Source organism: Peromyscus leucopus, chromosome 23, assembly GCF_004664715.2.
Source record: "Peromyscus leucopus breed LL Stock chromosome 23, UCI_PerLeu_2.1, whole genome shotgun sequence".
In the NCBI taxonomy this organism is placed as follows: Eukaryota; Metazoa; Chordata; class Mammalia; order Rodentia; family Cricetidae; genus Peromyscus; species Peromyscus leucopus.
Window position 1 is genome coordinate 38,986,120 of NC_051082.1, and position 13,365 is coordinate 38,999,484.

At 42.1% G+C, this 13,365-nt stretch overlaps 1 protein-coding gene across 1 annotated transcript in view; it reads right to left on the minus strand.

The window, feature by feature from the left end:
* Positions 1–13,365, minus strand: part of Sdk1 (sidekick cell adhesion molecule 1) — a 970,573-nt gene that overhangs the window by 626,236 nt on the left and 330,972 nt on the right. The window contains 1 exon segment of the mRNA XM_028887375.2: positions 7,294–7,453. Within this exon segment, the coding sequence (XP_028743208.1) occupies positions 7,294–7,453 (160 nt within the window).

Genomic DNA, 13,365 nt, shown 5'->3' on the forward strand with positions numbered 1-13,365 from the left:
TGTACACTTGTAATCTGAGCACTAGGGAGCTAGAGGCAGGCATGACTCTAGGGCTTGCTAGTCTTCCTGCCTCATGTGGTGGTGAACTCCAGATGGCAGTCTGGGCATAAAGGGAGGAAAGAAAAGTATGGAAAATGGGTAAGTGTCTGGGGAGGGCAGCTGAGGTTGTCCACTTTCACAGACTTTCATACACACAATATCACACACACACACACACACACACACACACACACACACTGCTACACAATAATTCTAAACAGGATGCCCATGATGATATAATGTCCATCTCACTCAGGTTCAACGTAATTCCTTTTTTCCTCTCCCTTCCTCCAGGTAGAGACCCACAGAAAGACTCTTAAGGGAGACATGAATCTTTCTTCTGTGAGGAGGGAAAGATCACTGAGCAGGACAGAAAAAGACATGGTGCCTAAACAAAAGGCCTGGCCTCAGGCAGCTCCATTTCAGAAACTGAAGATCAGGGAAAGAAATTCCTTTCTAGGTAGCCATAGTAGGTACCCAGCTTTGAAGGCCTCCTGCCATGGACTGTCTACCTCCCTGATCTTCTCCACAGAAGGAACAATATTGTGCGGTCTCACTCCTTACTTCCTGGGGCACATAGAATGTGTCATTTGACTTTTATGAGCACCCACTGGCATTGGATTTACTATACCATTTTACAGATGAGAAGACTTGGTCAAAATGCGTGAATTTCTCCAAAGTCACTGGGATAGCAAGATGAGAACCTGTCGTTACTAGAGCTCAAGGTATGTGTATCCAAGCTGGCCACTCACACACAGCTCTCATTTCTATATTCACTGTCTGGTGTTTTTGCTTTTACACTAATGAGCCAAGCCCCACAACATGACACACTAACACTGAGAAATATTGCTGGTAATTACAATGTGTGTCAGAAAACAGGATGTCTCACACAACAGAGTCTCTCAATGCTTACAACACTACATGAGGTGTGGGCAGTCCTGTGATGGTTCATACTGTTAACTTGATAGGATCTGGAATCACCCAGGTGAAAAACATCTCAGTATGTCTGTGATGGAGGTTCTAGTTGGGTTTGAGGTGGGGAGTCCTACACTGACTGTGGGCAGCAGCATCCCATGGGCTGAAGTGAAGCGGAAAGTGAGCTGAGCACCAGCATCCAGCTAGCTCTGCTTCCTCCTTGAGAGCACATTTCTGCTGCCATGATTTTATCTCCAAGATGGGCTGTCCCCTCAAGCTGGGAGCCCAAACAAACCCTCCTCCCTTAAGGTGCTTTGGTTCAGCATTTAATCCCAGCAATTTGGAAAAGAATCAACACAGCCAGTTCACATACATCTGTACAGTAGAGCACATACCCAACCTGCTGAAGGTCACAGCATTATCAGGACTTGGAGCTAGTATTCCAACCTAGAAACTGTTCGAGTCCAGTGTGCTCTGAATGGCTGTGATAAACCAATTCCCAAAAAGTAGATAACTAGGGGTGGGGCTATGTTAGAGAAGGTCAAAAGTCATACATGTTAAAGGGCAAACACATGACAGAAACAAGTAAACAAGTGTAGGGTAGTAATGAAGAGAGGAGCCAGATGCCTAGTGGGGATGAGAGTTTGTGAGGTGGAGATGTGCAGCTATTTCCTTGGCTTGGTCTGCAGACCAATGCAGCCAGCTTCTGAATGGGCTACCAAGACCAGAAAAGGGGGGTTTTTATAGGAAAGCTTACAACCACATGTGTGGAAGTGGGGCTTTAATAACACACACACACACACACACACACACACACACACACACATACACACACTGAGAATGAGAGCAAGATGGCAAGAGAAGGAGAGAGAAGGCAAGAAATCAGAGTGAGCAAGATCAAGAAATATTCAGACACACAGACAATCGAGGCAAGCTGAACATGAGCTATGGGTCACATATTACAACTTCTGAGATAGATGAGGGGGTGAATTGGCCATGTGTTGAACTGATGCTCCATACAGTCAATTCCTTCTTAATTCATGAAAGCAGCATATTTTTTTTATGACACTGGGGCTTCTTGAATTTTGTAGACACCACTCCCCTCATCATGCTCAAAAGCAGAGCATCCAGCATGATTCCATAGGAAATAGTGACTAAAGAGGCCAGGCCTCGGGAGCTCTAGGGTTGGATTTCCAGCACCCACATGATGGCTAACAACTGTCTGTAACTCCAGTTCCAGGGGATCTGATGCCTTTTTCTGGTTTCCATGGGTACTGGGCATGCATAGGGTGTACAGATACACATGTAACAAAATACTTACACACAAAGAATAAAGATTAGCATAAACAAAATTTAAATTAGATCAAATTGTCTATTGTTATCAAGAAACACCAACTATTAGTAAGACACCCAAAGACTAAAAATCAAGGTCAGAGGCAATCTATCAAAGTAACAGAAGACAAAATCAAGATGGCTTTTCTAGTATCTCATAAAGATGACTGCAAGCCAAAGCTAGTCAAAACACACACAGGACTAGAGAGAAGGCTCAGTGCTGAGAAATGCTTGCTATGTAAACATGCAGAACCCAGCATGAATTCCCAGCACCCAAGAAGAAGCTGAGCATAGCTGCACGAATCTTCCTATAGCCACAGTGCTGTTGGGGAAATGGACACAAGAGGCTTGCTGCGGCTTGCTGGTTGTCAGACTAGCCACGGGTTCACTGGGGAACCCTCTTTTAAAAGTATACAGTGAAGAATGATAAAGCAGGAGACTTGATATCACTCTCTGGCCTCTACATAAATACACATACTTGCCTGTATGTGCAAACACATACACAGTCACACATACATGTGCAGTCACATAAAGAAAGAAGGCCAATAATAAAGGGCACAACTCATCAAGAAGATACAACAACCAGAAGTATATTCACATCAAACCTCAGGGCTCCCAATTTCATAAAACAAATATTAATGGACAGAAAAGGTCAGAGACACCCTCATACAATAGCAGTTGGTGATTTCAATATACTATTCTCATTTTTAGATAGGTCATCCAAACAAAGATTGGCAAAGAAACCCCATAGTTAAATTATACCATAGGTCAAAGAACTTAATAGAAGTATACAGAACATTCTGTTTAACAGAAACAGAATATATATTCTTCTCAGCAGTCATGAAACCTTCTCTAGGGCCTTCCAGCCCAAATCAAGACTTAACAAATACAAAAATAACTGGATTTTTTAATCTTATCAAATCATAAAGGAATAAAGGTAGAAATCAATACAGCAAGAGAAACCACAGAAACAACACAAATAGGTGGAGACTGAGCAAAACACCTTTGAATGACTGACGGGAAGGTCACTGACAAAATTGGCAAGGAAATTAAAAGTCCCTAGAATCAGATAAAAGTGGAAGTACAACTTGCCAGGACCTTTGGGCACTGCTAAAGCAATTCTAAGAAGAAAGTTTTAGCTATGAGTGTTCATATTCTTTTTAAAACCAGGTGATGCCAAATAAACAACCTAATGATGTACCTCCAGCTCTTCAAAGATCAGGAGCAAGTTAAGCACAAAACCAGACAAGGGCCAAAAGGACTGAGGTGGTAACTAAAAGATTAATACATAGAATCAACCAGAATTTGTTCTTCAAAGACACAAACAAGACTAACAAACCCCTAGCCAAACTAACAAAAAGAAAGGGGCAGCAGAAAACCCAAGATACTATAACTAAAGAAGAAAAGGGGAGGCTACTTCAGACACCAATGAAATCTAGAGAATCATTGGGAAATACTTTGAACACTCACATCAAAGCCCTGGAAAATCTAAAAGAAATGGATATATTTCCAGGCACATATGATCTACCAAGTGAGATCAAGAGGATATAAAGAAGTAAAACAGAGTCATAAAAATCAACAAAACTGAACCAGTATTAAAACATTTCCCAGTTAAGGGTCCATAGGAGTCACCACCAAATTCTACCAGATCTTTAAAGACAAGCTAAGGTGAGTTAAGAGGTCACCTACAACAGCAAGAAGCACCGCCTCTTAGGGTGGGGCCTTATAGCCCAAGGTCATGGGTGGAGCAAATACCACTACAGGTGAGTAATCCTCAAACTGTTCTGTGGCATAGTAAGGGAAGTAACAATATCAATGAAGTTGTTTAATGAAGGCAACACCACCCTAACACCAAACCACAGACACAGACACACACACACACACACACACACACACACACACACACACACACACACACACACCTTGACCAATTTCCCAAATGAACACAGATGCAAAAGTTCTCAATGAAATTCTTGCATGCCAAATTAAAGAACACATTAATTAATACCACATTCCACTACCACGTTGGTTCCACTCCAATGTATGCAAATGAGTAGACCTAAGGGCAAAGTATATAATCATCACCGTAGCTGTGGAAAAGACATCTGACAAAGTTCAACATTTGTTTGTGATAAAGGCCTGAAAAAATGAGAGGTAGAAGGAAAATACCTCACTACAATAAAGGCTATATACGACAAACCTACAGTTAACATATAGTAAATGGGAGAAAACTGAAATCATTTCCTCCAAAGTCAGGGATAGGATAAGGATGCTCACTGTCTCCACTTTATCTAGTATAAATGCTTCAGGTCTAGCTCAAGCAGTGAGGCCAGAGAAAGGAAAACAGGGACACAAATAGGAAATCAAGAAACTGAATTATTCCTACTTGCAGATGATTCTATTCTACACCCTAAGACATGACAGACTGTGAGAAAACTCCCAGAAATGCATACACTTTCATCACAGTAGCAGGATTAAAAAAAATCAACATACCCAAATCAGTAGTGTTTCCATATATCAATAGAAAACTTGCCAAGAGAGAAATCAGACAGAGAAAAAAAAACCCAAAAAACAAAAACAACAACAAAAATTATTTGTAATAGATTTTTAAAAATCCATCAGTAAATCTAAGCAAGCAAGTGAAAGATCCCTACCATGGGAATTTAAAACACTAAAGAAAGAAATTGAAGAAGACATTAGAAATCAGAAAGACCTCTCATGTTCATGGATGGGAAGAATTAATATTGTGAGGATGGCTATGTCACAGAAAGCCAGCTACAGAGTCAGCACAACCCCCATAGAAACCCAGACCTGGGAGGAAAAAAAAGATTCTAAATTGTACACTGAAGCACAAATGACTTAAATACCCAAAGCAATCTCTATCATCACAAAACCCAACCTCAAATTATACTGAAGAGCCACAGTGACTGAGATAACACAGTTCTGGTACAAAGCAGACACGCAGGTGGATAGAACACAGAAGCCAGGCTTAAATCCTCCCATCCACAGAAACCTAATTCTTGACAAAGGTTAAAAAACACAACAAAACATACATCTGAAAAACAACAGCCTGGTGATAGAAAAACAGGCAGAATGAAAGTAGATCCATATCTCACTCTGCACACACACACACACACACACACACACACACACACACACACATCAATTCAAAATGGATCAAAGACTTTTATACAAGACCAAAAGTCTGAAATTGCTAGCAAAATTATGGAGAATAACACTTTGAGGTACAGGCACCAACAAGGACTTTCTGAACAGGACTCAATAGCACAGGAAATCATTTCAGGAGCTGGCATGAGGGATTACATGCAATTAAGAAGTCTCTGCTCAGTAAAGGAAACACTCACCAGCATGAAGAGACAGTTTATAGAACAGGAAAAAACTCTTTGCCAACTGCACAGCACATGTGGGATTAATATCAAGGTCTATAAAAAACCGCAAACATTAAACATTAAAAAGCACCCAATCAATAAGTGTAGTAGTGAACTGACTAGTCAGTTCTCAAAAGAAGAAATACAAAATGGCCAATCAATATTCTAAAAGGTGTTCACCATCCTTCGCCTTTAGGGAAATGCAAATAAAACCTTCAATGAGGTCTCACCTCACCCCAATCAGAATAGCCATCACCAAGAAAGAGCAAAGAAAAAAAACACAACCCAATAATAGATTCTAGTGAGGATGTAAAGAAAGAGGGACCTTTATGATGATGCCCAGGGGAATGTAAAATTACACAACACCGTGGGAAAAAAAATCAATCTCAAAGGTTCTCAAAAAGCTAAAATTAGGTTAGGTGCAGGACTCAGGTAGACCACTCTCTTAGTATGTACTGGAAAGCCTCTAAGTCAACGTACCACAGAGAAGCCTACACATTTGTGTCTGCTGCTGCACTCCTCACAGGAGCAACAAAACTGGACCAGTTGAGATTTCTGCTGACAGATGAATGGATAACAGGAACATGGCACATATCCTCAATGGAATATTTTCAAACATAACATGAAATTTTGACATTTGCACAAAATGGACAGGACACAAAATCATTAAGTTAAGCAAAATAAGCCAGGCTAAGAAAGCGAAGTATATATTTTCTCTCATATGTAAAACTTAGGCTTAAAGGTGTGCATGCATGTGTGCATGTGGTGTATCTGTGTATAGGTCATGGAACTAGGAAGGGAAATCATTCGAGGGGAGGAAGGTTCCATAAAAACACAAGACAGACTCTCTGCTGGTCCAGATGGACAGGAGGGCAGTGGAAAAGAGGACAGTTAGAACAGCATACAATGACATGTACGGACGAAGATGCAGTGAGTTCCACTCATACATTAACTTAAATAATCTAAGAAATTTTAATTTTCCTTTTTAAATACAAAGACTTGAGGCTGCAAGACAGAGGTAGGGCTATTTCCCAGATATAGCTACAGCTTAAACCTGCTTGGTCTCTAGCTCTACCCTCCCCACACTGAGCTTGGCGGCTAATCAAGTTCCTTGTACACTTGTATCTGGCAGGTAGGCCAGTGCTTAGTAGGCTGTCCATATTCACTGGGTTTCCTGCTGAGTAACAAGGTTCTGCTCACACCCACTCAACCACTGATGCCCCTTTTGCAGCCAAAGCAGAAGCAGCAGCTAGAAAGGATTTTAACAGCATGACATCTGGAAGCTCCTGATCTACACACCTACAGGAAAAATGCCTGCATCAACTAGATGTAAGCAATAGTTGCAAGGTGGGGTTGTCACCAAAACTAGCAAATGTGTCACATTAAAGTACTGCGTGGATTCCCGTCCCTACTCGTTTTACTAAATGGGACTACTGTCACAAGTGGAATAATAGACACTTAAGTCAAAACACCTTCCAGACTAGCAAGTTCCAAGATCTACCCCTTGACCCTCGACGCCCTGGACTTGATCCAGCACCACCAGCCTTTTGCCATCATGTCTGACAAGGCAAAGATTTCAACACATGACCTCATGATTGTATTTCAAGCCATCAATTACTTATATTCGCTGCTGTAGGTGGTGAGCTCACTGTCGTTGTGTGTCCACTTGAATTCCAGAGGCCAGCTCCCTTCAGCCAGGCAGGTAAGGACAAGGCGGTTCCCTTCCAGGTGGATCTGTGGCAGGCCTGGCTCTGTCTTGAAATACGGTGCAACATCATCTGAGATATTCAAAGAACAGAGAGAACGGAGAAAGAGTAATGAAGCCAAGATGAAAATAACCCTATCCGATCGATAAATCTACATAAACGATAAATCAATTATACGAACAGTTCTAATGCTCAACAGTAGAGATGAAGCCTGTGTAGCCCAATTAAGTAGCAAATAATCCCTGATACACTAGGAAAAAGCAGCAGCCTAGGAGATACTTCAAAATGCCAAAGGGTCCATGAAATCGTCACAAGTCCCTCCTCTTTAGAATTAATATCAGTCTATTAAAGGGACACACCAGAACATCCCTGCTCGTACAAGACACTGAATTCATTGTTTTTATTTATTTCATTATTTTTGTGTATATGTGTAGTATCCATGCACATGCACTTGTGTTCCCATGTGTGAGGGCACACATATGTGATGTTTGTCAAATGTCTTCTTCAATGGCTCTTCACCTTAGTCTGACATGGTCTCCTCTGTGACTTCACATTTCAGTGGGCTCTGCTAATCTAACACACAGGTTTCTATGGAGACCATCTGACTCTACCTACTGTGTGCTGGGTCAAATGAAGTGCTACTATGACCTAGGGTTTATGCCTTAGTTCCTGCCCAGCCTTCCCCCAATGATGGACTATTATCAGAACCAGTAAGCCAAATAAACCTTTTCAGTTGCTTTTGGTCACAGTGTTTTATCATAGCAATAATCTGTCTGTAGACTATCAATGGGGATGCGGCTCAGTGGTAGAATGCTTGCCTAGAACTCCCCAGCGGGGGCAAATCCTATAGTGAAGGACTAGGGTATGGCTGAGTGGTAGATCATTTGCCTAAAAAAATCCCCCCCAGTGAGGGGCTGCCGCATGCCCTGCCTAGAATCCCCCAGTGAGGGGCTGGGTGTGGCTCAGTGGTAGAGCACCTGCCTAGAATCCCCCAGTGAGGGGCTGGGTGTGGCTCAGTGGTAGAGTGCTTTCCTCACATGGCCCAGTTCTGACTTCAACCCCTGGCCACAATAAACAAATGTGCATTGATCCTATGGAATAGACCCTGCAGCAGCATTGGGAATATGAAGAGAGTAAGACATTGTCACTTTCCCTTCTTTGGGCTGATGTAGATCTCATGCAGGAATATAAACAGCCAACTGTAGGGAGCTGTAATGAAACATGTCACTCAATGTCAGGAGGAGCCACTAATCCAGGTCCTGTTGGGAGAGTCCCACCTGTTTTTGCTCTGAGCTGCTTCTTAAGTGCATCCTCGGGTTCTGATTGTCAACTGTGTGTCCAATTTCCCTTTCTGCTATGTACTTCAGCCCAAATCATCCACTCCTATGACCCAAACAGTGTAATAAAGCCGAATTGCAATAGATATAACTCTGATACCTTGGGGTTCACTGAGCCGCAGGCTTTATTAATGGCCTGCCATTTGCTCTCTCTTTAACAATAGAAAAAGAAATGCCACTTCATAGGGTTCCAGTGTCCTACATGCATGCCTCATAAAAAATACATCTTTTTGAAAGAAAAAAAGCTTTAAGATACAAGCTCAAAAATGTGAATTTGTGACTACACCTGACAGAGCATCATCAATTTAACATATTATACAATGGCTTGGAATTTAAATGACACCGCAGTTCGATTCTTCACAGAATTCACAGGTAACTACACACACCTCTACTATGAACAAATTACTATGCTCGGTACTGCAATCAAGTAGGAAAATCCTTCATAAGGAATAGCTTTATACACTTGGCAAGCAAATATCTTGTGATCTAAATGGCCATAGAATGGTGGTTAGCCCAGAGACTGGCCATTTATTACAAGAAGGGAAAAGCACACATTGTCAAGGCCCTGGAATTTTAAGTATCTGAATTAAAATTATCACCACAAATATTTTAGCACAGCCAGCATGGAGAATAAGTTACCCCTCAAAGACTAGTGGTCTTTCCCACAGAAAAGCATACACTTGAACTTGAATTTAAAGAGGGCATGAAGGTAGCCAAGCATGGATTAGAAAGGGTATATATAACATGTTCACCCCATCACCATCTTAGAGCACTGTGGCCCCATAGCCATGGCAACTAACTGAAGGGACCAAAATAAGAGGTAGCTGGGTGTATGGTAATACTAATTGAGCTACTGACCCTCATAAGTAGAAGGTAGAGGAGTGTCAAGGACATCATCTGGGACTGCTGCTGTCCTTACCTCCTGCTCCCCTCACATGGAAGTAATCTTAAGAGATACTAGAGAATGTTAAAATGGAACCACACTGGAAGAGACACCCAGATGCAGTTTCCATGAGGCTCTCATCTGCAATGGGGTGGGGTATTACGGGTATCTGGCTGTTATGAGGTCACTCATGCTCTGAAAGGCCCATCAACTCACTGTGGAAAAAGAACTTTGATGTATCAATGGTGCCCTATCTATGGTGAACAGATGTTTGCTCATCTCCTCAGGAGAAGCTAATGCAACAGATGGATCTCTATGCAGGGATGCACAGATCCCCACAAAAGTATGTGATCCCTTTGTAGTTTACATGGGCAGAAAAATGCCTGCAAAGATACACCAGGAAAAGAAAATGAGTGAATTACCCAAGAAATATTCATGAGACTCTCACTTGAGGAAATACCAATGGTCCATCCACTGCTCTTTAGGAGGATGGAAACATCCCAAATATACCCACCAGACCCTCCTTCTCCCCGAAGAAAATGTGCTGAGTGTATGACTACTTCTGTATGCTGACAATAAGCTCACTAAGCCCCTGTTCCTGGGATGAAGAACCATGGAAAACCATGAAATTTCCATTTTCACATACTTTTAAATAGAACGTAAATCATTTATGAAACAGAGAGTCTCATTTGTCTGCATGACACAGATTTAAGGTCCATTCAAAGGAGAGGACCAGACTTAATGTTCTCTCAAATCAACATCATAATTTTATGACGTCCAAGTCACTTCCCTAAATGGACTTTTAAGGTTTTTAGATAAATGCAAATGGATTTAACTTTACCTGTCCAATGCAAAGATAATTTTCTCATCTAGAAGGGGACTATGACCGTATGACAGTAGAAATAGTTGCCATGGCGAGGACACGGGTACAAGAAGCCAAGGCTGAGAGTTGTCTTGTGGCTCCACTTCCTGCACACAGACAGGGCATCTTCCTGGGTATTTTAATTATGCACTCCACTACAGAAAATGTAAAAGCTATCAGAAACCTTTAAGGGCAGAACGGATAGGAAGCAACCACTGGGTACTAATAATATCACTTGTCCAGCTATTCACATGACTGTTGCTGAGAATCCAGCTAAGACCGGGCCTTCCTTATTACTTGTTTTTATCTAGCATTCCTGTGTATGTGGATGGTGTGTGGGTGTGCATGTGCCATAACAGTTCAGAAAACAACTTTGTGGAGTCAGTTCTCTCCTTGCAGTTTTACCTGGGGCCTAGGGAGCAAATACAGGTATTCAGGCTTGCACACCATGTGCTTTTTACCGGCTGAGCCATCTCGTGAGCCCTCCATCTTTGTGGGGGCAGGGAAGAATCTTGCTGATTAGGCAAGACTGGCTGGCCAGGGAGCTCCAGGAACCCTCCTGTCTTCCCTTCTTCAGCAATGGGGTCACTAATGCACCATCATGCCCAGCTTTTACGTGGATGTTGCGGACCGCATTCCAGTCCTCTTGCTTGTGCAGCAGGCATGTTACACACTGAGCCATCCTCTGGCCCTGCTTCTCCATTTTAAAGACATAATTAATGAAGAATGACAGTCAACTTCCACTTAGCAAAGAAAGCAACCATGCCACAAACCAGGGAAGTCCCAGGCAGGCAAAACCCACCTGTTCCGGTACAGTGAGATGGAGTTTATGAAGCACCTGCAATCAGCCCCATCAATCAGCAGGGGTCCAGCAGGAAGGACCCTGATCATGGCATGAATGGGCAATCAGACTAAGCAGGACCTTTCATTACTGAATTCCACTCTGCCACAGCAAAATTCCCCAGGGCAACCAACTGTTCCATTAAACCACTAATCTTCCTTTAAAGGTTCCTTTATATCAAATCCCAACATTTTCATTCCCTGAGCTTATGAATTTGCCACTCACAAAAAATTTTACTTTTTTTTTAAATTCCAGAGAGAAACAAAAGCATGGGGCGTAATGGATTACCTCTGAAGTAGGCTGGAGAGCGTGGGTAGAAGATCCTGTTCTGGTGGACTCAGCCATTGCCAGCTCTGCTGCCAGCAGTGCATTAGGCACACACAGGGAGGCCAAGAGTTTAATCTCACCAAATAACATGCTTTCCTCATAACAGGAATATTCATATTTTTAAAGAAAACAATTATGCATTTAAAACATGCTCCTAAGGTAAAACCTAAATGTATTATTAAGTAATTCTGTACTGTGGTTAAGTCCACAGATACACAAGGTCACAGTGTGATTGCTGTAAGTAGACCCTGATGTTTGAGGAACAAAATCCATACACCTGAGGATGAGGCAATTCAAATGCACTTCCTTTGACCACCTTTGTGGGTAGAGGTAGCCCGGGAGGGAAGAGAAGAATCAGTGTTGCACAATGATCAAACTAGGTAATTATCACACCATAAAGATCTAGCAGCTGAGTGGGACAAGAGAGGTAATGGGGTGACCAGGATCAGATATATTATATGCATATAATTAGCCTAAGTACTAAAACAAAAACAGAAACAGAACTGGTCCTACATCGCAGCTAATTCCCAGGCTCCATGCTCTTAGATAATCACAAATACTTATATTTTGGGGAGAAGAGACAAGCAAGTGTGGTTGCAGCACAAATCTTAACAGGTCTTATTAATAAAAACAAACCTGAAGCAGGTATTGGGGTAAATGCTGGAAGATCAGAGAAGCAGAACAAGCCACAGCCACCTCGCCTTGCCAATTCCTCAGCTGATCCTGTTTCCTCAAACTGGGAGCCTCTGAGTCCTCATTCAGAATGAATCTCAGCTGAACTGCTGCTAGAATCCTAAAAGCTTAACCAGCTCTAGTTCCTGGTTTTAATCCTGGGATTAAAGGCATGAGTCACCATGCCTGGCTGTTTCCAGTGTGGCCTTGAACTCACAGAAATCAGGACAGATCTCTGCCTTTGGAATGCTAGGTTAAAGGTGTGTGTGCCGTAATTTTCTGGCCTCTATATCTACTGGCTGTTCTGTTCTCTGACCCCAGATAAGTTTATTAGGATGCACAATATATTGGGGAACACAACATCACCACATGTGGTCCCTCCTTTGATTATATTATTCAGATCAGGAAAATCCAACATCTGCCTATGTCAGTTTATTTTTTCCAATCACACTTGAAAAATAATAAGTGAGAATCAGAAAGTTCTAAGGGGAAAGAAAAACAGAAGCAGTATCTACTACTGAACACACAAACACAAACATCATCAAAAGAAATCATCCAGCCGGGCAGTGATGGCACATACCTTTCATCCCAGAATTCAATGAGGCAGAGGCAGGAGGATCTCTGTGAGTTCAAGGACACCCTGTTCTACAGACTGAGTTCCAGGACAGCACCAAAGCTACACAGATAAACCCTGTCTCGAAAAACAAAACAAAACAAAACAAAACAAAAAACAAAACAAAAAACCAAACAACAACAACAACAACAAAAGGACCATCCAAGCTGGGCGTGGTGTCACACATCTGTAATCCCAGCACAAAGGAAACTTAGTAGGTCATGACTATAAGGCCAGCCAGCACTACATGGCAAGATCATGTCTTAAAAAATAAACAAAACCCTCAAATAAAACATAAAACCCTAAAGCAATGTATTCTGATGACTACAAAACAGAAGAATAAGATATGCTTTTCAAGTTGCTGTCTGATAAGCATAGCCAATGGGGGGCAACCACAAGGTGAGGCTAGCTCATGGTATGCCCCTCTGTTGGTACCCTGGAGTGTTTCT